This window comes from Tribolium castaneum, chromosome 1 (genome assembly GCF_031307605.1).
Source record: "Tribolium castaneum strain GA2 chromosome 1, icTriCast1.1, whole genome shotgun sequence".
In the NCBI taxonomy this organism is placed as follows: domain Eukaryota; kingdom Metazoa; phylum Arthropoda; class Insecta; order Coleoptera; family Tenebrionidae; genus Tribolium; species Tribolium castaneum.
Window position 1 is genome coordinate 30682607 of NC_087394.1, and position 24022 is coordinate 30706628.

The 24022-nt window shown below is 35.0% G+C and overlaps 2 protein-coding genes and 1 long non-coding RNA gene across 6 annotated transcripts; 2 read left to right on the forward strand and 1 right to left on the reverse strand.

The window, feature by feature from the left end:
- The first annotated feature begins 466 nt into the window (after positions 1-466).
- CalpC (Calpain C) lies at positions 467-20104 on the forward strand. Of its 2 annotated transcripts, XM_008192712.3 has the most exons (8): positions 467-789; positions 6830-6970; positions 10689-10758; positions 15553-15808; positions 18341-19499; positions 19546-19810; positions 19859-19917; positions 19970-20104. In XM_008192712.3, exons 2-8 carry the CDS (start codon positions 6833-6835, stop codon positions 19994-19996), a joined length of 1974 nt encoding a protein of 657 aa, XP_008190934.1. In that variant the 5' UTR covers positions 467-789; positions 6830-6832; the 3' UTR covers positions 19997-20104. The 2 variants fall into 2 exon arrangements, with proteins under 2 accessions (XP_008190934.1, XP_064212549.1); XM_064356479.1 differs by lacking the exons at positions 467-789; positions 6830-6970; positions 10689-10758 and adding an exon at positions 13719-14154.
- LOC107397495 (uncharacterized) lies at positions 15148-18745 on the reverse strand. Of its 3 annotated transcripts, none has more exons than XR_010333935.1 (4): positions 18612-18745; positions 17957-18110; positions 15475-15839; positions 15148-15424 (listed from the first exon to the last, which is right to left on the reverse strand). It is a non-coding gene; the product is annotated as an uncharacterized LOC107397495 (long non-coding RNA). The 3 variants fall into 3 exon arrangements; XR_001574574.2 differs by having other exon boundaries at positions 15475-15836; positions 17388-18110; XR_010333934.1 differs by having other exon boundaries at positions 17388-18110.
- Positions 20105-20246: 142 nt separating the features above from the next.
- Positions 20247-23938, forward strand: LOC662898 (uncharacterized protein). The gene is made up of 11 exons (XM_968972.4): positions 20247-20385; positions 20439-20741; positions 20790-21140; positions 21192-21290; positions 21340-21831; positions 21880-21971; positions 22059-22191; positions 22236-22358; positions 22405-22794; positions 22842-22988; positions 23032-23938. Exons 1-11 carry the CDS (start codon positions 20380-20382, stop codon positions 23875-23877), a joined length of 2982 nt encoding a protein of 993 aa, XP_974065.2. The 5' UTR covers positions 20247-20379; the 3' UTR covers positions 23878-23938.
- Positions 23939-24022: the final 84 nt, after the last annotated feature.

Genomic DNA, 24022 nt, shown 5'->3' on the forward strand with positions numbered 1-24022 from the left:
ATTTCAGGATTTCAGTGATTTCAGCCCAATGAAACGGAAGCAAGCATCGCTTCAAAAAAAATTAAATCTAAATATTTATAATTATAACACAATTAAAATAACATTATTTTAGACTTGATACACATCATTTTTGTGTGGCTGGTGCTTTTTTTAAATCTATCCAACTGGAAAAATTGATTCCATTCATTGGTAGCGGAAACCTAATGTTAAAAGAAGAAAAGACACAAAAAATAGCAAAAATACAGTTAACTTTTATTAGGAATATTGAAAAATGTATAAATTCTCAAGAGAGCAAGAATCATATTTCTGAAAAAATTAATTTCTTGTAAGTAAACTGATTTGGGGTCCGGTTACGAACTGTTATTTAACAGTTGCTTGTTTCTTAATTTGAGGTCTGGCCCCTCCACCTTGACGGAAACTGTAACAATTTCAAAGTTGCATATTAATGGTTAAATGATAAAAGAAAGTTGATACGTAAGTTGAAGAATTTCGCCTGATATCTAAAAGCGCTAGCGGCAAGAATGAACGGGGTCAGACCTGTACGATGTAATTCTTGGTCGAGGTACTCCGAGCAGTTGCTGAAGAGCTACAAAGTGGCGCGGATGAATTTGTTACGTTTTATACGATTCGAACGGTACACGTGCTCCAACTTTTCATAAAATAATCTGAATGAAACCTTATTTTACGCAGTTGATCAATTTGAGTTTTAGTTGATTGTTGGTGCTGTGACCTGTTTATAATGTGATTGTGGCTTTTGGATTTTTCAAAGATTGTGCGCGGAAAACTGAAGTGAGTAAAAAGTCCGCAATTTAACATCTGTTCATTCTGCGAAAAATTAAACGTTGGCTACTTAACTGAGTCATTAATGAGCAATGCGATGATAAGTTTAATTAAGATTTAGTACACGATCTGTTCAATTAACACGGACGATCAATTCTGATCAGAATTTTAGATGAACCACATTGTCATTTTTTTTCTCATTTCAATGGAAAACTAATAATTTCAGCACAACCTGATTGTCCATCCAAGCCTAATGCCTATTACAAGTAATTATCCAAGGATCGCACGCGGGAATACTTACATTATCTTCAAATGCCTTATTGCATTGTTACATTACCTAATAATAAAAAATTCATTGACTTGGTCAAAATCATAAAAATTTCTAAGTATTATACATACTATTCAAACCATTAAAATATTAAACTAATTTGAAAATAAACAATTATTAGTCATAATTTTCCTTGACGGAACACATGCACACCTTATAGACATTTAAAAATAGTTATAAAGTTTGTAATAAACCTTTGGTTACAATTGCTACCGTAGAAGGTATGTATCTGCATACGTAATTATGTATTCATAGCTGTAAAGTTGTAGAGGATTTAAAATTTTTATTTGCTAAAATAATTATTATAAATAAATAGTTCCTATTTAAATGAGTTTATTTTTTTTAATTAATCAAAAGTCTAATAAATTTTGTATCAGAAATAATTAAGTAAATTTTAACACCAATTTTATTGGTAAAATGTTGTAAGTTTTTTTCCCAATTTGATATAACAACAGTTGTTGATATCTATCCAAATAACATCAGCGTGCACCTGATAATTTCACCTACTTTTAATTCATGAAACAATAGACAGTTTACTATTTTTTTTTGTGAAATAAAAAACAACTACCCTTAATATTGGGGCGAAAAACTAAAAAATTGCACTTTGTATAATTATATATCAAAAATAAAGAGAGAATGTCAACGCGAAGACTTTTTTTTACCACAATAATTGGCACTTCACTTTGCTGCATGCAACCACTGATTTTATTGCAACAATTAAGTAATTCCAACTAATAATTAGGTTCTTGATTTAAGATAAAATTGATAGTTTCTCTTATTTAATAATCATTTGTTAGCTTATTGAAGCAACCGGTAATTTGAATGGACTTGTTACATACAACATAAAACAAATTTCAAAATTTGAAAAAAAATCCACACATAATTGTTATTTATTTTGGTCAAATTGGCCAATCCACCTTGAATTACAGTTCAGACCGTTAAACTTTTGACCGTTTATTAGTTAAAAAAGCAAATTCACTGCTCCGTGTAATGATTTTGGACAATTTAGCAATTACAACAGGCTATGACAAAGGCGTATTTTTTGTGTTATGCTCATTTCATAATTCACCAAAACTGAACAAGAATCATTTACGCGTACGATGAAGGAAAAAGAAAGTGCAAACATAAAAATCAGGTTAATATAAAACTCTGATGATAAATATGCCATAAGAATGGCAGAAATAAGTACGTGTAATTTATCATTTGCTCGTACATGTTGCGATCAAATCGTAGCAAAAAGTCCAAAGTGTGGTAAAGAAAAGCTATCAATATTAATGAGTAATGAGAAAGTTTATAAAAGATGAATTGGATCCACTTCAAGAACAAGCAACGAAAAATTCTAGTGTGTACCGATGCAACGGCTTGGCTTATGATTAATTAGAAAGTCCAATGTCAGGAATAAATTGTAAATAGTGAACTTTCCAATAATTCATGCCCCAATGTCCAACAAGTGGGCTCACGAACAGTTATTAGCATACGGGCAGATATCATCGGTAATGATTGTTGTCAACATCGCTTGCTTTTTATTCTTGACACTAATTCCGATAATCATTTACTTGTCAACTGGAGTCAGCCCTGACTTATTCGCACGTCTCAATTATTAATTAATCAATTAACCACGCAATTGAAGAAAGTTCAAACCTGTTCATTTTTAACCAAACGCGGATTCTCGAAACCGCTTCATTTTTTCGGTGGTGCCGGTTTAATAATGGATGCCCATATCCAGCCATGGCTCAAATATGGGCCTAACGAGCGCCTTTCAGACGCAAGAAGCGCATTTGTCCCCAGCCTCGGCTGGACCTTTTATTCCAACAAACCTAATTTTTGGCCAAATTGCCGTTTGAAGAGAGGCTTTAGCAAGGGTCGTTGAAACAGTCTTGGAGCTTAGGCCAGTGGTCTCTGACCGGCCCAAATTAAGTCACGGAGCATCAGTATGTGCCCCATGGAGAGTCGGCTCGAAATTCGATGGACTTCCGCGTGAAGAAATCGCAATGCGATCGAGGGCATAAACAGTTAAATGTCACGATACGTGCACGTTTTGAGAATGAGGCTGGAACGGCATGGAAATTGCGAAAATGGACGAATTTTAATGAGGTTTTGCGTTGTTTGAGGACTCTTTGTGGCGATAATGTGGCCTGGGAGGATTTGTATTATTTAAGCAGCTATAAATCACCAAGATAAGAAAGTTAACATTTGGTCCCAGTTGTCACAAAGAAAGGACACGTAACAGTCGTTGCATTGGTGCAGCTTACAAGTGTTATGTTATGACATACCTACCTCTGCCTACGAGAAAGAATAAAAACTCTACACTTAATATAATTAAATCAGATAATATTTTTCACTATTTTTCAATCCCAGGCAATTTTAGTTCATTTCAAACATAGCAAAATAATGTGGAGACGTGACTATTTTTTTCTCTACATTCTTCATTTTGCCAAAAAAAAAACACTTTGGTTAGTTAAATCATGAGTTAATTTAACGTACGATACATTCTACTCAGATCTTCGCCTGTGTATTTTAATATTTTTGTTATTAATAAATAAAACATTATTATGAAATTTTGTGGTGTAACGCGCTCTAAAAAAAATAAACATAAAAATCGTTGTCTACAGTTAAAAAATTATAATTCATTTCTGTTAAATAATTATAAATATGAAATTCCTACATTTATAAACCTTCTATTATGTCATTAAAAATATTTCTTTTTTACTAAGAGAATTATAACAATAAATATTGTGAATTACCGTAACAGTAAATATTTCCTGGAATAGTGATGAAAGAACAATAAAATTGAATGATTGTTCGTGTGCTACGAGTACAATGTAGAAAGTAAATATATATGTATAATAGTGATAATAGCAATAGTAGATGTGTATAAAACGAAAAGGAAAGAATAATTAAAAAAGAACACCACAGAAATAAGTTCTAATTGTAATACCTACATGGGAAAGTGGAAAGTCGGAAGAAAAAATACATCAATTATAACAAAATGTTAAATTAAACCCAACCAATGAGAATATAAAAAATGTTAGAAAACAAACCCAACTAACGCTAAAATATAACGTTCATTTCCTAGTCCAACCCTATAATTTATAATTTTATCAATCTTTTTTTAAATCTCTATCATATTCGCTCTTGTTTTAATTTAATAATAATAATAATAATAATAATAATATCTTTATTGTGTTATTACATATAAGTATGTTTACACTCGTCAAAGCGGAACCTATACCTGATGATGAGATGTCAAGTGACGAACATACTCATCAAAACTATAAAACGCATTATTTACAAGATGCTTTAATTTTCTTTTTAAAACACAAAGCATTTGTACTTATCTTAAAATTTAGGAAAAGATTGTTAATATCTTCTTTGAAACATTAATTGCCTATTTTTCTACTTAATATCCACACATTTTAGGTTCCTTAATTTATAATGCATTAATTTTTTCTTTAAAATGAAAAAATATGTGTATTCGAAGCCTCTGTAAAATTTACAAAGTTTATAAATTAAAGTTTTAATTTAATTTTCATGTAGGTACACAACTTTTTTTATATTTTTATTTTTATCTTCAGTATATTTACTTGCCTTTTTCTGGGTATTCATGTTCGTTTTTTAGTATATACAAATATTCCTGGTCGTAAATCGCAAATAAAACGTAAACCTACTAAAATAAAATAATATTTAGGAACAAACAGCATATGCTCAGAATTTCTAAAAGATTAATCTTGACATTACAAAGTAGGTACTACGATGCAAAAAAGAAATAGCTCCAAACGTGACAATATTTATTTAGTGTAAAACGCAAACAGAACTAATCCTTTTCAAATATGTTCATGAAGCAGAACAAGGTGAATATGGATATTTCACAATGATTATAATAGATTTTTTCACCAATTATACTAAATTATAAAAAGACTTCAATTCGTACTCTACCTGTCGGTTACGAAACAGTAATTAATAAACCATGTAAAAATAACTAAAACAGTTTATTATTACTTTTCTGACTTCATTGTTATAGTTTTAATGCAATCATGTCTGCATTATATTAACCGTAATTAGTCGCTTTCGCTTTAATTGTACTCCCGTTGTTGTTACAGCATAACTGTTTGCTTTTGTAAACCAATTCGCGACCAGCATTCCACATATCGAAATTTTTCTTATAGATTTAACAGGTTATTGTGAAACCGATTTTAAAACTAGTTTCATTTACTTACACAAGACGTGACTTTTTAAAAGAAAACTTACTTCATCTAATAATATATAATTCAAAAATGTTTCAAATATTTCACGCAAAACTAGATATGCAAATCTCGGATAATGAAATTTAATACACCTGATACAAAGCATTTATTGATTTGTAGATCAATGCTCTTTACACCAGTTTCAAGAATCGTGATGAAAACTACACGTTTTATTCATTAGTTGCCAACATTTTTTAAATTCGTAGATTTATCTCCTAGAATCTTAATAAAAGAAATACGAAATCAATTGTGCCACTTTCTCGTGATAAACATTTTCAACTTCTTGTACAAAAAATACAACAGTTGCTCTAATACATAAAATATTTCACTTTCAAGAAGCGAAATTTGCCTGTTCTAAATATTTCTTTATGCAGTTTCCAATAACGAAATCTTTTTTCAATTAAATGTTATTTAGGCAAAAAGCGTGGACTTGACCTATACGGTTCTTGGCTATTCTTTCCAAATAATGGACTTGACCTAGACCTGCTTGCGCCGGTTTTGGACTTCACACAATATTGAAAAATGTTGGGTACACAATTAATCAATCACTTTATTAAAAATTAAACACATGAATTTATAAAACATTGGGATCAGTTAAAGTTATTTGTATTTGTTTGCCGAGAAATTTATTACAGTAGAGTGAACTTCCCACTTTGTTTCTGCTCCTGTGATAACTGCCAGGTCTCGGTTGTAATTACAATGCTGATAGTGATAACTCAAGCATGGATATCGCCTCAATGGTCATGGTGTTCTAAATTGCCAAATTATGTTTTAATCCTGGGATTAACAGCTTTATCGCCATTGTCACCGTCGAGTATTTTATTTGACAGTGTTTGCACACTTTATCCGTGCTGTAGACCTAGTAATATTATTTTGCTAGAAAGCGCGAAGCATTCCAGGTCAGAGGTTACACATCCGTTGGGATTTTAAATGACTGCACAAGTTATACAATACGTATAATGACGCCTCTATTCATGATATTCCGAAGAGGATCCAAGAGAAACAAAGCGGTTCTTCAGTTCCCTTTTTCCTAACGAATCAATTATGCTTCTAAATGATCGTAAACAAGCGTGACACCAGATAATCAATACAATAAATCAGCCACATACCAATATCGCTACCTTCGCACCAAAGTGTAAACATTCAATCACTTCCTAGGTCATCGGCCTAACTTCTTCACCCGGAGCTAGTTAAACGCCTGCCCGGAGTTGCCCTGCATGAACGAGCATTTGCAAATAGCAATTAATTCATCCATTAAACGCGTAACTAATAACTCTTGTACGTGTAAGAAAGATAACGAAGCAGGAAACGCGATTTTTATCCGCTGCCAGATCTAATTCGCTACAATAAATTGTGAAAGCAAGTAGTTTTGCTGAAAAATCGTTTAATTTAACAATTAAAAAGCGCCTTTGGGAAATTGCCTCACAATGAGTATTGTTTACAAATAATCAACGCCCCACTTTTCGGTCTGTTTTAGGGCATGAGCGAGTACGACCGCATCAGGAGGGCTTGTCTAAAATGTGGGGAGCTCTGGGAGGATCCGGATTTTCCTGCTACGCAAGCCTCGGTCTTCTACCATCAAACTCCTCCGTTTCAGTTCACGTGGAAACGACCCAAAGTAAGTTGCAATAGGCTGGTTTCAGCAATAAACACCACAGCCCAGATGGCTTCAATTAAACAGGTGATTTGAGCAAATAACTGTAGACGCCAAATGACCCTGGCTAATTATCTCGCTAAACTAGAAAATTAGACATTGATACTTTTGTGTTTCACATTTTTCTAAATTGAAACATTAGTTTTATGCGAATCTCGCAGACATAACTGTTGTGCTATTTTTCCTCCAAACATGGAGTTTTATTAAAATTCATAGGGGATTACAGAGTGCTCACCTGAGAATTCAAACTATGTTCTTTATACATGTATTTATATTTATTTTATGACTTGTAATAATTTCGAAAAAAATAGTTCGAGAGTTTTGTTATATTACTCGCAACTATTCGCGTAAAACATCACGGTTTAATATTATGATGGCCTCAGGAAATCCTTTCATTAGAAGAAAAAGATGAGATTTGATGCAACAAAATAAATGAAAGTCAATAACTGCTCTACGGCGTGAGAAAGTTTTTCGCAAGATCGCGTGTTATTTTTTAACTAGTATATTTTTTCTTAATTAAGTTAATAATAATCACAAACATCAGGCAACTAGTTTTCTGTGCTGTCCTCCTTAAGTAAACATTTTACACTAAATCCCTAAGCCCCCAAAATAGTTGAGTAATTTTAAATTAATTAAAGTATTATACCTATAATTGATAATATTAATTAAGATTTTATTTCCTGCCAATTACAAAAAAGTCATATCTTTAGACGTATTATAGACACTTCGATAGGTTCCCATTTACTTATTGAATGTTTGCTTTAGTAAATTAGTTTGTAGAAACCTGACCAAAATAATCGAAAAGTTTTACGTGTATAATGAAACCAGTCCATTTGGACTAAAAATGTAACGATTGCGAGACCACGGGAATTTAATCTGATCGAAAAACGGCTTAATTGAGTTAAAAAGCTCATTCTATTAAAGCTAATAGTTCTAAAAATTGGAGTAAAAGCCTGGCGAGAACTTATTTTTACCTACCTGAAATTCTTTAGGTTAAGGACTATTTGCACTTATTTCTTTGTCTATTTACCATCCTGATGGTTATAAAAAAGATTTCCGCGAGCTGTTTTCGTTTGTTTTGTTTGAATATTAAATCTCTTTAGCAATTCTACGACTTGAATTTTTTCAAGGATGAAAGCTTTTGCTTTACGTGTGAATAAGTAACGACAGCGTTTACCACATAAAGCCCCTATAACCATAATTTATTCCATAGTAGTTGCTTCTGATTATATGCATTTCGGCCTTTGGATTCCAAAGAAGCGCGCTGTGTTAATCAGTTCCAACAATGCGGGTTATTATAACGCAGAAACTTACTAAATATCTACATTTAAGATTTCAAAAGACGATTAATTAACTATAAAAGCTTTGGTGTGAAGTTAACGGATAAGAGAGTTTTGCGCCTGTATATTCACCGACTTTCTTAAACCTTCACAATTTATACTTAGGTATTAAAGAAACTGGATAAAGTATGATAATGTTAATCAATTAAATCAGATAATTGTTTCACTTGACAAGGTCGAAAAATAAAACAAATTATGACTATTGCTGCTCTTTTGCGTTCAAATCTGTGCCAAATACTTTCCATTTCTTGCAAATATTCGAACCCGATGGGCTTATAGCTCAATAGACTTTGCTTGTACGATAATCAGGCAACTAGGTCAGGTGAAAAACAACGCTTGCTAATTCCTGAAATCGTTTTTCCGGAGCGACAACTTTCTCTCGATTTTCCCAATACAGAACGATTCCACTACTCCCAGGTGCCTTCACACATAAAACAAATTTTATCACTTGACGCATGTAAATTCACCCAGATAAGAACAAGCGATACTAGAATGCAGTTTCTAGTAATTATCGGAATCTAGATCGCAACGACCTTTCTTGCCAATTTCAAAAAATGCAAACAATAAAACATGTGATACGCGACAATAAATCTGCTTTGAAAAATGTTAAATATCATTTCCATATGTCCTAGGGCGAGGTCGCCAATGAAAACGTAAACAAAAATCGAACACATTCCTCGAGTTGCTGTCACCATTTTAGCTGACAATGAAAATTAATTATTTACCACCGATTCAAATTTTTCAAGTGGGATATAGCCGTTTACATTGTCGAAACAAGTGTAAAACCGCTATTTGCATAACACTCCAATAACATTTAGTCATCCACAAGCCCATTATCATTCGGTTACGTAACTGTCTGCATTACATTTTGATTTTTGAACTCCTACAAAAGGTTTCGGATCAAATGTTAATCTGGGCGAAAAACTGCCGCTTTTCTGAAAGCCAGGGAAAGATGTTACCAGCAGGCGAGATAATGGGTCTATTTTTGGTCCACTTTTTGTTTCTTAATGTTACCTTATAATAGTAAAAACAAAACAAAAGTCACATATTTTTCTTTTTCCAGTTTTTTAATACGTTTTTGAAAGAGAAATGCTGTTATTTTTAGGCCAAACTAATTTTTATTCGATGATTTTGCTTAATTTTTGTATATTTTTTTTATAAATAATTGTTGTCTTTTATCAATTAATAAAAAAAGCAACTTGTTAAAAATGACAATGACAATTTTTTTCCTGTGACGTTTCTTATAAATACAATAAGCCTATGTGCCCTTTGGACCTTCACACTGGCTTATAAAAATTAAATTCCAAATTCAGAAAACAAGAAAAAATATAATTAGGTATCTTTCACAAAATAATTTTCATAATAATATTAATAATAGACTATTTTGTTCTAGCGGAAAAAAATCAGTTCTGTACGAATCAGCGAAAATAAAAGTGAATTAAAAAAACAGAATATTTTCAATAATAAAACACTTAAATAGTACACATTTTTTAACTAAAATTCATAAAATAACAGTTTGTGAAGAAGGAAAAAATTCTGAACTCTCGCCGGCCCCTGATTGAAAGCTGTAAATCTGAGGCAATCTCTTCAATAACAATAAACTTTAAATGCTCTCTAAGAGAATGCGGCCTATAACTCGGCTATTAACAGCGCGCAACTTAAAGTGGTGGAAGTAAATTTATTCGTTTTATTTTTCCTGTTGGTTCTCGTTTAAAGTTATTTGCAGTGTCAGTAGATAATAACCATTGGAGAGTTTTGCTCATCTTATTTTAATCCTGGCGATCACAGCATGAAACAGAATCAAACTTAATTCCCTTCTTGAATTTCAAAGCGCTAAGCACGAGTACGAATCGGATTTATTTCAGTTTGCGAAAGTTCAAGACCATCAAGTGCTAATAAATCAGGCGCGATTTTTGCAAATTGCATCAAACCCAATAATATTTTGTGGGCTTTTAGTCGTAGATCTGCTGCAAGTATCGTGGGTTTTCAAGCGTGGGCAAGAACGGACGTTCACTTTTAACACTATCATAAAAACCTCTGCCTCTACAGAAGGTCTTTTTATTGTATGATTCTTGTGAATGACTGATCCGTTTGACCACCAATTCTAGCAAAATTCATAGCGTGAAGCGAGGTTACTGCCCTCACCCAGCGTCGAAATCTCCATAAGTACACCCAAATTACCAACGCGCTCACGTGCCAAACGGAATGCGAGCTTCTCTGTATGCCCCACGTAGCCATGTGGGTGCAACGAGAAACAATACATTATGAATACAATTATCCAGCCTTGATGCAACATATTTCAGACATCCCACTTGAGATTTACTTACGCTGGCTTGTTTCAGGACCTCTGCGCGAGGCCGGGATTCGTCCAGGATGGGCCGCTCCAGTTCGACATCATCCCAGGGAAGATGGGTAAGCGACAAGGGCAAGGTCGCGGTGATAAGCGCGGTTACAAAGGTCTGACGCAACCTTGGCTATTGCCAGTGAAAGTCTTTGTGTTGCGGAGTAATTAGTTTATTTATGAGGCGCGGTTTGTGAGGATAGTAATCATATCGACAAACTTTACACTAGACGAAACGCAAATAAGCCACGAACAAAGAAAAACTGATCGTTTATTGTCTAAAAAATTCAACTAAATTTCATTTTCCAATTTTTAACAAATCGCTTTTCTCTTTGAAGCAAAAAGTTGCTTTCCTGCAACATCCCATAACGATCCTCCAAAAAAATTTGGAACAGCAATCAGTATAACTTTCATTAAATTGCTAGATATGTTTATTCCGCGGAGAAAGTTTTGCAACTAATTATAATACGAGCCCGTTAATTACACTTTTATGGTCATGTCAGCGTATTATTTTCGACGAGGAATTCAAGTTTAATTAAAATAAGCTTTGCATTTATGCCTAGATAATTTATTCACTACTTATTGACCAAATATGGAAATCGCGGTCGTGAAAAAATCAAACAACTGTTAAAAATTTGCGATTCATGAATAATAACTTTCAAGAACAGGAAATACAATTTACATGTGCTTGCCGTATTTATTGTTTGTTTTCTAAGGCTGCAATATTGTGATAACGTTTCCTTTGTTTATTATTCGTTCAAAATTTATCTAAAAGCTGAAAGAGAGCCGCTCATTAAACGCCAAGGCCGAAATTATTTATTTTGTTTTCGAGCCGTGCTAATTATTGGGATGTGAGATAATGGCTTATAAATTGCTTCGTTTTTTCAATTGTGTGTTATTTGAACAGATATCTGAAGGAATATCCGAATGGTACTGTTATTACCTTCACCCACATTCTTTCGAGTGAGCTTCCGGAAATCCAATTTTACGACAGTTAACATTGTACTCTTATAAATTACAGAAGATTACCTTAGGTGTTGTTGTACAGATGTTCACGTTCTTTCCTCATCAAGGTTTTTTGACGAATAAATTGTTTACGCTGTCAGGCATACATTAAAACACGAAAATGGATACGAGTTTTAATCATGGACGCTATTCAATCTAAATTTAAAGGTTTATGGCTTTGAAAACCTACATACTTTACGCTATAATAAACTGATAAAACTCTAAACTAATAAAGCAATCAGCATATTTAAGGTTTTAATTGATAAAAACCTACTCAAAACCCATTATGCACTTCATTTATTCCATTTGTTCCGTTAGACTAGGAATTTTAATACAGGTAATAAAGTCATTTCTTCTTCGTTTCGTATTTCCTTCAAGGCTTTGTTTCAATGCTTTGAAATTGGTTTTTCGATTGGTCCAGTTTTCTGATTATAACTGTGATATCTAGACGGTTTTACATATAGTATCTAATAATTAGATCAAATATGAATAAATAAAGATTAACATTGACGCGACTAGTCTCCAATGAAAGTGTAGAAAGTCATTTTTATCGCTTCAGGCTGAGGCACTATAAATTTTAACTTTTTTACTGCTGGGTATATTCTTCTGACATATTTTATAACGCAAAGAATAAAAAATGTAACAAAACTATTCCAAATTGGATATAGTAGTTTCTAGTTTTTCGAGTTTTTTATTACGATAATCCTCAAGTTAATGGGAGCAGCAGATGTATTCAACTTATTTATTTTCGAAATTCCTTGATTAATTAAATGAGAATTTAACTATTTTTGGATGTTTTATCAATTATTAAGACAAAATTCTAATTAATTCTAATTCGTACTTGAAGTAGATACTTAAATTTCACGGTGTCTATACCCATTTATTGCATTTGTTGGTAAATCGTTTATTTTTTAGAAAAAACTTCCAAATAATAGATAGGTTTTTTAGTGTCCAAAAATTTAATTGTTACACAGAAACGACATTTTTAATCAAAGCTGACTGTTTAATTTACTGATAATAAGTTATCTATCAATTGAAAGAATGTGCCATTATTCTTATTATTATTATTAAAGTAATAGTGGATTTTTAAGTGTAGGTATTTTCCAATTTCATTTGAAAGCCTTTTTTCCCTGATCTGTAAGACAGTATTTTTGAATCCTAACAGTCAAATTACTTATCAGACTATTATTTATGAGATACATTCTTGTAGATAATGGTCTATGCAAAAGTTGAGACTTAAAAACATTTTTTTCTTATTTCTAACAAATTTAAACTTATTTCATAAACTTGGACTACCACACTGTCCAGAAGAAAACATGTGCCAAAATTTTTTTTAGACTTTGTGATCGTTATTGATTGTTTGGCAGGTATAATTTAGATTTTTTCCTCGATCTTTTCGCTGATTATTCGATTCACCTTGTGACCTTTTTTACTTTTTTAAAGCGTAATCCTGGTTATAACGACCATTGTTAAAAAAACATACATTAATAAGCATTTGATTTTATATTACAAATTTGACTGGAGTTCAAAAAATATGGATTTGGATGAAATGGTGTTAATTAATTTTGTTACTTTTTCTGGGTACGTTTCAAATTTCCTGTTACAGTAAATTCTAGCGCTGTGATCAAGAAGTTAGCCAAGATTTTATTACACAACTTTAACAGCCTAATGAATGCTTAGGATTATTCCTACTACCTTTTTTGACATTTCTAGTCATAAATTAGAGGTAATTAAATGATATTGCTCAAGAGAATTAAGCGCAATTCCATTTTGCCTCAGTATATTAATAAGGATTTCAGCGTTTCGTAATTTCATCTGCCTTTATCCTGCCTCGTCAAAATCGGTCAAACGCGACAAAATTAGTATTCCTTCCGCGAAAAACCTATTCACATATTATGGTCCCAGCTATCTCACATCCGTCATGTCAAATACGAACAATTTCCGGTAATTTCAGTAATGGAATGCTAATTCATAAATAATAATTGTTTACACACAGCGACACGTAACCGCACCTTTTCAGTGAAAGTAAGATGATTTTTGCTGCTTTGGGAAACAAATTTCACATTTTTAATATAATAAGCCTTTGGTGAAACTATTCACGCTTATTTGAAGATGAATATGCACAGAAACGTACGTGTGGAAAACAAACGGTGCGTTTATACGCTTCTGTGAAAGCTGCAAATTTACGGTGTGTCACTGAATCACAATTTCCATCTGATATTTTTAAGAATTCGGAAAATGTGGGCCGTTTGGCGACAAGTGGATTAGATGACCCGATTGCTGAAGATTTTCTTCTCGGTGCACGTGCGACTCCAAAGAGAGAACATATTGATTGCATGGCCTTGTATGGATATCAAGCATTATTACGGGCATAATATGTAACCTACTCCTTGAAAATAAGACGAAGTCAGCTAGTAGTAATGAAGAATTATATCTCTGTATGCGCAAGGAGATGAAAAAAAGTAATTACATAGGGCATCTATCTTATCGCCGGAATGAAATTAAACTAGTTTCTTAGAACTAAACAGTATTCTGCTCACTTCAGGGCAATTATTGTCTTGTTGCTGCAATAAAATGAGACAAGGTGCCTGCATCTTGATCAAATCGGCTCACTTTTCCACGAGAAAACTCTTTACACTTTAACTGTTTTAGTCGTGGACAGGTAAGGACGGGTTAAGCAATGTGAAATTGAAAACGGACTGTGTTATATTTGTGGTATAATTGTGACGGCGTTGGTTTTACTTCCAATTTATAGAACGTAACGAATGTAATTTGATTCAATTGAGATTACGCTTGGAAGAACTTGGACATGTACACCGCGAAAGTGTTTTTGTTTTCTATTTTAAACACTACAATAATCATTACATTCTTCCAAAAATTACCATCTCTGAGATAAAAATTGGATTATTGCTTTTGTTAGCTTCTCTTCAAAATCTCGAGTAATGCAAGTACATTTTTTTATTTTTTTTAATTCCACATTCTCACACATAAATTTAAATCAAACTGTTGTTACTTTTTACTTTAGGTCCTAACTGGTGGTTATAACTTTAAAAATTAAAACGAACAAACATATAATGTGATTACTGCTTAAAGCTTATTTGTATTTCCTCCTTCATAACGAGTCAATTTTGGTGAAAGGCATTTATTTTTTCGCTTAAAGTGATGTAATTATCGGAACAACTAATTGGAAGAAAATATTTGTCCTTTCAAAATTCAACAGCGCAAAAAGGTTGAGAAATAAACACAAAAAACACTCAGTGGTTGATTTGTGACATTTTCTGGTCAACGAGATTCAGGACATTTCTATATTATATTAATAGAATATTTCGAAATATTTTAGTTTAGTTATACGTTTTTCTTTAGACCAAAAAGCACAGTTTATTGAAAACACAATTGGAGATAAATTATAGCGATAGTTGTAAAATGTAAATTTCGCTGAAAAACAGAAAAACAAATTTTTACACGTTAGTGAGTCATAATGTTTATTAGGCATGCTAATTGCGTTAAACACCTTATAACTATGATTTAAGATGTATCCATCCACTTGTAGAAATTAATTTTAGTGTCTCTACGTTTTTCCAGTTGTTGAACCTGTCTGAGCATCTACAGTTAGCTATGTATCATTGTTAACACCTCTAATTGTGCCAAATAAATATTTCCATCCGAAATAGAACAATAGAAAGAAGTCCAATGAATCACATTTTCTATATCCAAATCCATAACAGTAAAAACCTACAAAACCATTATCTCACCACGAATTCAATTCAATTTCAAATTTAGACCTGGTCATTAAGTTACCTGTTTACCACCTACTCGGTCATAAACAGCGCAAAGATAAGCTCAGTTTCTTCTTTTTACAGGTGACAGATGGCTCGTCTCCTGTTTGGGTGTTTTATATTTAAATAAAGGACTCTTCTACCGAGTCGTGCCAGCAGACCAGTCTTTTAATGGAGACCAATACGCTGGAGTTTTCCGATTTCGGCTTTGGTGGTGCGGCGAATGGACTGAGGTTTTGGTGGATGATCGTTTGCCCACTGTCCATGGGCGGCTGGCTTTCCTGCAGTCGCAGAATTCGGACTATTTCTGGCCAGGATTGCTCGAGAAAGCGTACGCCAAGTAAGTGAACAATTTGAGAGTCAGCTGCCTGCTGTAAATTAAGGTTTTAACGAAGGTGAATGACATTATTTCGCTGCTATAAACCCGGCATTATTGGCCTGATTTAACACAATCGTCTCCACATAAATCTCCATTAAGGAAACAATAACTTAATAATAAATTCATACTCATACGAATAAGATCGATTCCACTTACATAATTCAGTACATATGGTTCAATTTTTCCGTGAAACTGGTTGATATTCATAATAAAAGTAAAAGTTATCGTAGTTGAAGGAACATATGCTTAGTAGACAAAAAACAATTAATTTTATTCAGTTTGTCTCATTAATAAAGTACGGAGGGTCCTTAACAGTTTTTGCATGAAAGCAACATTCCAGTATCTCACATTAATTACTGGCAGCACATGTGCTTGTGCTGCTTATACATAACGGGCTTTCAAACTGTATTTAATCCTGAATAAGAGAAAACTAGAGCATCTCAAATGAAGATGCAGCAGGTATTACAATGACGCATGATGTAAAGCCGTTATTTATTATTTGAGTACTTGCTTTTATAATTATTATGCCACTGTGTCACAATTAATAAAACAATGAGTTGTAAGTCATACAAACAAATAACTGGAAATGTTTAGTGGACAAGTACCGAAGTAATTGACTGAATCCACACGAAAAATTATAGACAGGATCAGTATTTATAAATGAATATAAAATAAATAATAAAATAAATGTTTCTCTATTCGCTTTAAAATACTACGATTCGACAAGCATTTATTTATCTAGTGTTATTATAATACGTAATATCAATTAGCACTAAGCTGAAAATAAACCAATTTGAAAAAAAAAACAGTGAGTAGTTAAGTGGTAGCTGAAATAACCAATTTATCCTAATGGTTTTTTGTTGGTGGGCCTACCTGCGGTCTATTTTTGACTCAGGAATATATCTAAATCAAGCCTAATTGGCTTTTGTTCAAAGTTCTCTTTAACCAGTTGAATAACTCCTTCGTGTAACCTTGTTGTAGCCTTCCACCATAAAAAGATTTCTCCTTCAGTATTTCATATTGAACGATTTTGCAAGAAAACAAAAAAGGGAAGATTAAAAATAAATAAAACATGAACAAGAAACTACAAAGCGTGGAGTAATGAAAGTTGTTAAACAATGTGAACAGACTTTGAGATCTTTGGCTTTATTGATTGATATGTCTTATAATTTTTCTTTTTCTTTTTGTATCACAAGGGAAATACATTGGAGTAAAATAATAAAAGGAATATGTATTAGAGATAAACATTATTTTAGCATTAATGACGCTCTGCCAACATATTTATCGGCGATAAAATTATGCATACAGAATCCCGTATCTCTCGCAAATATTTAACTAACGGTGAGTGTGGACATTCAAAAAAAACATATGCTAATGAAAGCAAGAAGGAAAATAAGCGAATCGTTCGATACCATCAAGCAAGACAAAAATATTACTCACAACCTTAACAGTTTCCCTTTTTATCATAGACATTTATCTTAACCGCTTCTCCTAGCTGTATATTAATACTCGTTTATGCGTAACAGAAATTTTATTTTACCTTTTCACACAACTCTAGTTTCGTTTTTATCAACGTTCAAAAATTAGTCAACTTGAGGTTTATTCAACGTGCACTTGAACCAATCTTTTGTTATAGAGAAAAAGTGTTTGTGGCTCACCGCAATGTATCGAAAAAACGTAACCCGAAGGTTGGCCGTTTTATTCGAGAACGGTTTAATTAAAATGTAGCCAAACCGCTAAACTGAATTTGAGTTTTTATTAATACGTCAGACTGCTGTTAGTGGACCGAACGGTAAATGCAATTTAAGATCAAAATTGGATCAACAGCTAATTCTAAGCCCTTCCAAGACTACATCATTTTGCGATTTTTTGAAACTTACACCTCATTACCAAGCCATCAAAGTGGTTTTGATTGCTTATATTCGATAACCCCTGACCTTAATTATGCTGAAAACGATAAAACCTCTTCTGAAACTTTTAAATCCTGCACTAGAGTTTAATAAAAATGCAACAAATCTAAATTTGGGGAATGGAAACAAATGATGCCACATAATTCAGTGACATCAAAATATTTGGATTCTTTAATGTTGTATCAACTTTCTAAATCACCTGTTAGAGGAGGCAAGCCCAATATTATCCAACTTCTCCCATCCTGATAACACTATTTATGTCTCCTACTTGGTTTACAAACTGGAACATTGCAAATTTCTACATAATTGTATGTAATACATCATGCAAAAGGTGTGTCAAAAAGCCAGTCATCCTGAAACCGAGCATTACAAGTGTTAACCTTTTATTTAGTAAACAAAATTATTTCATGATTTAACGGTAAATTACATGTGACTGTAAACTATGCCTTACATTACCTTTCGTGAGCATTGGTACCGTTCAAGGTATTGCTAATAGCATTTTCCCATGAACCGGAACCTAATTAAGCATTCTATTCTAATAACATTGTTCTTGTAGAATTTAAAACATTATTATTCTGTGCAGATTACACGGGTCTTACGAAGCCTTAAAGTACGGTTCACTCCTCGATGGTCTGGCAGACCTGACCGGGGGAATCACCGAAAGCATTCCAATTAGACAAGATGCCACCACATGTGCCAGACTTTTACACAAACTTTTAGACATGACATCAATTATCACCTGCACGGTACAACCGCCCAACTTCCAGATGCGATCGAGCGTGGAAAAGCTACCAAATGGAATACAACTAGGCACCAATTATCGAGTATATCTAGTGGAAAGGGTTGAAACCTACAGCGGTGAAGCCGTCCAGTTGGTGAAACTGCGGAACGCCCTGGGCCCGGCATCGGAATACGTGGGTCCTTGGTCGATAGACTCCCCCGAATGGTCCGAAGTGTCTCCAAACAGTCTCGAAAGGCTCCACTCGGAGCTTTCCGAAGGCGAGTTCTGGATGTCCTACCCCGACTTCATCAAGACCTTCACACACATGGAAGTCATCCACTTGGACAGCGACACCAGCAGGGACGAGCCCAGTCTGCACAACAAAAACACGTGGCAGATGAGGCTATACCAGGGCAACTGGCTCAAGGGAGTCTCAGCCGGGGGCTGCCGGAACAACCCGGAAACCTTCCACATAAACCCCCAACTCCACCTCCTTCTCAGCGAGATGGAGGAGGTCGTGGTGTCGCTCAACCAACATAGCATAATGGAGCCCAAAGTCATAGGTTTTACGGCGTATTCAATACCAAAAAGCAACACAGAGACGATCGGGAAGTCGTTCTTCAAAGCCAACAAGTCCCTCTTCAACTCGCAATACACCAACAGCCGGCAGGTCAGCTACAGGTGCTACCTGGAGCAAGGGGGCTATCTGATCATCCCCACCATATTCGAGCCCGGGCAAGAGTCGGGCTTCACTCTCAGGGTTTACTCAAGCAAGCCCTTAAAACTGAAGTTATTAGACACTGTACCTCTGCTCCTCAAATCGGCAATAGTCAAAGCACCGCCGTTGCTCGACGGCAAAAGCTTCAGTCAATACGAGGCCGTGTTCCTGCAACTGGCGGACGAACACAGAACCGTCAACGCCTTCGAGCTGCAGGAGTTGCTGGACGCTTGTTTGCCGAACGATTACATCAAAAGTTGTGCCTCGATTGAAGTTTGCAGACAAGTCATACTCACGTTTGATGTAAGTAAAGAAAATAACAAGAAATTTGCCTGATTTTGGTTTTCAGACGTCGGGGACAGGCAGACTGAAGTTTAGTGATTTCAAGGATTTGATGTGTAGTTTAAAATTTTGGCAAACTTCGTTCAAAAATCACACGAAGGAGAAGACGGGGATTTTGAAAGCTGAGAGGTTTCGGGATGCTTTACAAGCTGTTGGTTTTCAGTTAAGTAGTGATGTTCTGGCCACGCTTATTTTGAGGTACATGAGGAAAGACGGGACTTTACGCTTCGGGGATTTTGTCTCTGCCATATTACATTTGACTGTTGCTTTCAGTAAGTTCGGTGTTTTGCTCATTTCAGGGTTTGAGTGATCTGTTTCAGATATTTTTAAAATGAAGGACCCGCTACAAAATGGTAGCATCAAATTAAGTCTAGCAGAGGTAACGCAAATTAAATGAGATGAAATAATTTAACTATCGCATTTTCTTTCAGTGGCTGAAGTCATCTCTATCGTGCTGATTTTTCGTTGCTTCACATGTACATAAAATATATATACTATGTATATTATAAATTAATTTTATGTATTTTGTAAGATATCGAATAGTTTTAATAAAAAATATAAACAAACTTGTGTTTTATTTGAACCTAAAAGATTTTTCGCCATTTCAATTAAAATATTCTACACAGAAGAGCCCCCTGTTTCCCGAGAAAAATCAATTTAGCAAATGGATCGCGGTAGCACTGTCATTGACATCCAAGTTCTTAATTTTTTGTTCCATTTTGCGTCAATATTCTATTTATACTGCTTTTTGTACCACATTATTGCAATTTCTACGAGTTTCCTGCTATCCCACCGTGTGTTACAGACACATTTCTTTCGGAACGTGACTTTTTCCTGAATAATGAAAGTAAATAATAACAATTGATTTACTACTTTTGACATTTAGGTACAAATTTTTAGAATAGAAAGAAAATTCTTCTGCCAAATAAGCCGATTATTAAACGCTCGGAGTCGCACATCGACAGAAGTCACTCGGACAAGCCTCTGAAAAAGCAAATATTCACCAGTGTTTCGTTGCATCAGAATTTGGAGTTTTTTCGGCAACAAAGCAACTTATTTCCCAAACCTCTACCGAATTACGGAGACGCCGACACTTATTTTAGACAAAGTTTACGAAACTATAACTATTTTGATATCTCATTTTTCGGTAAAAAACGGAACAGTGGTGTTAAAAGTGCCAGGTCTGTCGAAAGTTTAAAAAAGGTAAAGTCAGTGTCATTTTTCCGCAAGTTTTGTCACACACTTCTGCAGAAGAAATCTTCGTCGTCAGTAAAGCCAAAAACACCCTCGACAGATCCGAGGAGTCCGATTTTAAAATTAAAATTACCTGAAAGCAAAAAAGAAACTGAAGAATTTGATGCAGACATCTTCTATTCACCAGACAGTCAGAAAAGTTTTAAGGAATCAGCTCGTACTCTAACACATAACAAATCTGATAGTAGCTTAATAGAAGAGGACGAGAAATCTGGTGAAATAACTCCAGTTAACATGGCTGAAGATGCTGAAGATTTTGCTGAGGAATATGAAGCACAGGCTGAAGCTGAACCCGCACCAATCGTGGGAGATGAAACAGAAACCGAAGGCGAAGAAGAGGAAGGGGAAGTGAGTTTCTTTCCCCAAAAAATAAATAAATAAATTACTCATTCTACACAGGATGAAATGAAACAAGTTGAACAGATGATAAAGCAAGCATCAGCAGAACTAGCTGAAGTAACCGAGGAAAATCAACAACTTATAGAAACCTTTACTGAAGTGAGTTGGTACATTGTTTTACATAAAATTATCATTTTTCTCCAAAAAGGAGGAAGAAGAAGGGGAGCTGGACGAAGGAGAAGGAGCCCCAATGAGAGCAGCTGGTGACGGCTCAACCTTCAAGTTTGACCCAGCAATTGATGCTGCGGTTCTCAGAGAACTAGAAGAAGCAGAAAAACAAGCCAAAGCTACGGCCAAAATAATCTACGAACTGAAAACTCGCGTTACTGAATTGCTAAAGAAAGAGAAAAACACTGAAGCTGAGGCTAGGGAACTGGAGGAGAAAAATAAAGAACTCAAAGCTCAAATGCTTCTGTTTGAGGAGAAAACCAAACGAATTCAATTCCTCATCGCCCAAACCAACCTATTCGATAAAATGATACCACCGCAAACCCCTCTCCAGACGCCCCATAACGAAGATGTGCTGCCGAAAGTAATCGTCTGCGGAATGACCGAGCATAATATTCCGAAATTACTGTTGTGTGATGATAAAAAGAAATCCTGTTCTCCGTCTTGTGACAAAAATGTAAACATTCCAATGGTTGGGTTCGATACTTAAAATTGTTGTTTGGTAAAATAATGATTTCAGTCTGTTGTGCCCAAATTTGCCAAAAGGCTCAGTGATAGTTACACGATGCAGGAAAAATTAGCCGCTGAAAATGCCGATTTAGAAGGCATGAGGTAACACTTGACAGTCACAAAATAATTCACTCAAAAAGCCAGTGTCAAAAATAAAAAAAATGTAAAAAAAATCATGTAAAATTCCAGGTACAAATTACAGTCCGACCTACTCAACAAAGACCAAACGATTGAATACCTCCAAAGAAAACTTTGCAGCATTCAGTGTGAAATGCGAGTCCTCTGCAAGGAAAACTCAGAACTGAACGAAAAAGTGCAACAGGTTGGTACACATTTTGTGAAACTTTCAGTGTCCAACGTTTGCAGATTTGCGGCCACAAACAAGACGTCCAGAAACCGAAAAAAATGCCGTGTGGGAAAGGAAGAGGGCCATGTCCTGCCGATATCGAGCACCGACTCAATGAATATTCCGAAACCACCAAAATTCTGGTAACATTTTAAACATTTTGTTCAAACGGAATCATAATTTTTTCAGGAAAAACAACTCTGCGATATGGAAAACGACGTAAAAACGATGCAAAGTGAACTAACTGCTGTACAAACCGAACGGGAACATTTAGAACAACACAAGAAAATTATCATTTGCCCTCCCCCCATGTGCCACCCTTGTGCCCCTCCTCCGTGTCCTCCCTGCAGCCCGTGCATTGTCCCTTGTTCCGATTTGCAATTGAGGGAATTGAGGGAACAATACTGCAGACTCCAGGATGATTTCAAAAGCAAGGTGACTGAAGTTGGGGGACTTAGGGCTGATAACGAAAAATTGAAAGCGACGGCTAAAGAAGCAGAAGAGGCGCAAAAGAAACTTGAAGACAGAGTGCGAGAATTGGAGAGGACGTTAAAAAGTTTCAAGACTGATAATAACAAAGTGACTATAGTTAAAGGGTTGGGAACAAAATTAATACTTGTTTTTAGTTTGTGGGATCGAAGGAACAGTTAATAGAACAGGAACAGCAGCTCGCAGTTGCGAAACAAAGATTCAGAGAAGCGCAAGATGAGTTGGAGGAATTGAGATCGTTTATTCAAGACCAGCAGGGACAACTTGATGACTACAGAAATAAAGTAAGTGTTGCGTTTTTGGATTCGTTTTTTAAACAAATTTTAGTATTTGGAAGCCCAACAAGAAGTCGAGGAACAACGAAGACACATTGACATGTTGGAAATGGACGCGAATCGAGTGAACGAGCAAGTGAATTTAGAGATCCAGCGCGTGAAAAGCCAGTTTCAAGAGAAATTGCAAGAGCTTTTGCCGCTTCCCGATTTACTGAAAACCACCCAACTGAAGCTGCAAGAAGCGCAACAGATGCACCTTCTCGCTGAGCGCAACAACGAGGCTCTTCAGCGAGACTTGCAGCTGTATAAGGACAAAATTGCCGAGATTACCGGCGAGATGGATAAGGCTCGCAGTGACAACAAATTAGGCGAAAACGAGAAACTGTCGTTGGCGCAAAGGATTGAGGAAATGGAGGCGAAAATAAACGAACTGGAGGAGGAGAATTTCAGTCTGAGGGAAGACATGAAGCGAACTGAAGAAACCTTGGAAGAAACCGAGCGAGAAAAGGAAGCAAAAATGCACGAAATTGCCCAGCTAGCCGCCCAGTTGGAGACGGTCCGTGAGGAATCTGCCCGGCAAGTTGCCAGGAATAAGGAGAGGTGTGAAACGGTTAGGAGGTCGATGCAGAACCAAATATCCGATTTGGAGAGACAGCTGGCTCAAAGCAGGGCCCAGGCAAGGGCTGCACAGAAGGACAGGGACGAAATTCGGCAAAAAATGCAAGCGCAGATTAATAATCTTCACGAAAACTTCGAAGATGCGCAAATGCGGATTAGAAACCTACAAGGGCACGTTAATTTCCTGAAAGAGTCGTATACTCCGAATGTTCCCGGAGTTGGGGATACCGAATCGGTGTCCGATCATCAAGATCCTTGCAACTGCGGACGAGATTTTTGAAAATTTTATTCTGTAATGGGACTGTAAACAAATCACCTGAAATATATTTCGATAAACCATTTTTCGTTTTTGAAATTTATTTAATTATACAATAACCAACAACCAGTATAGTACACAGATTGTGATAAAAAAATTATGGAATAAC

Coding starts and splice junctions, on each gene's coding strand:
- CalpC (XM_008192712.3), top strand. CDS start 6,833: ATGAGCGAGTACGACCGCATCAGGAGGGCTTGTCTAAAATGTGGGGAG. Junction 19,500..19,545: donor AAGTCATACTCACGTTTGAT/GTAAGTAAAGAA, acceptor TTTGGTTTTCAG/ACGTCGGGGACAGGCAGACT. Junction 19,811..19,858: donor ACATTTGACTGTTGCTTTCA/GTAAGTTCGGTG, acceptor GATCTGTTTCAG/ATATTTTTAAAATGAAGGAC.
- LOC662898 (XM_968972.4), top strand. Junction 21,141..21,191: donor GCGAAGAAGAGGAAGGGGAA/GTGAGTTTCTTT, acceptor CATTCTACACAG/GATGAAATGAAACAAGTTGA. Junction 22,989..23,031: donor TTGATGACTACAGAAATAAA/GTAAGTGTTGCG, acceptor AACAAATTTTAG/TATTTGGAAGCCCAACAAGA.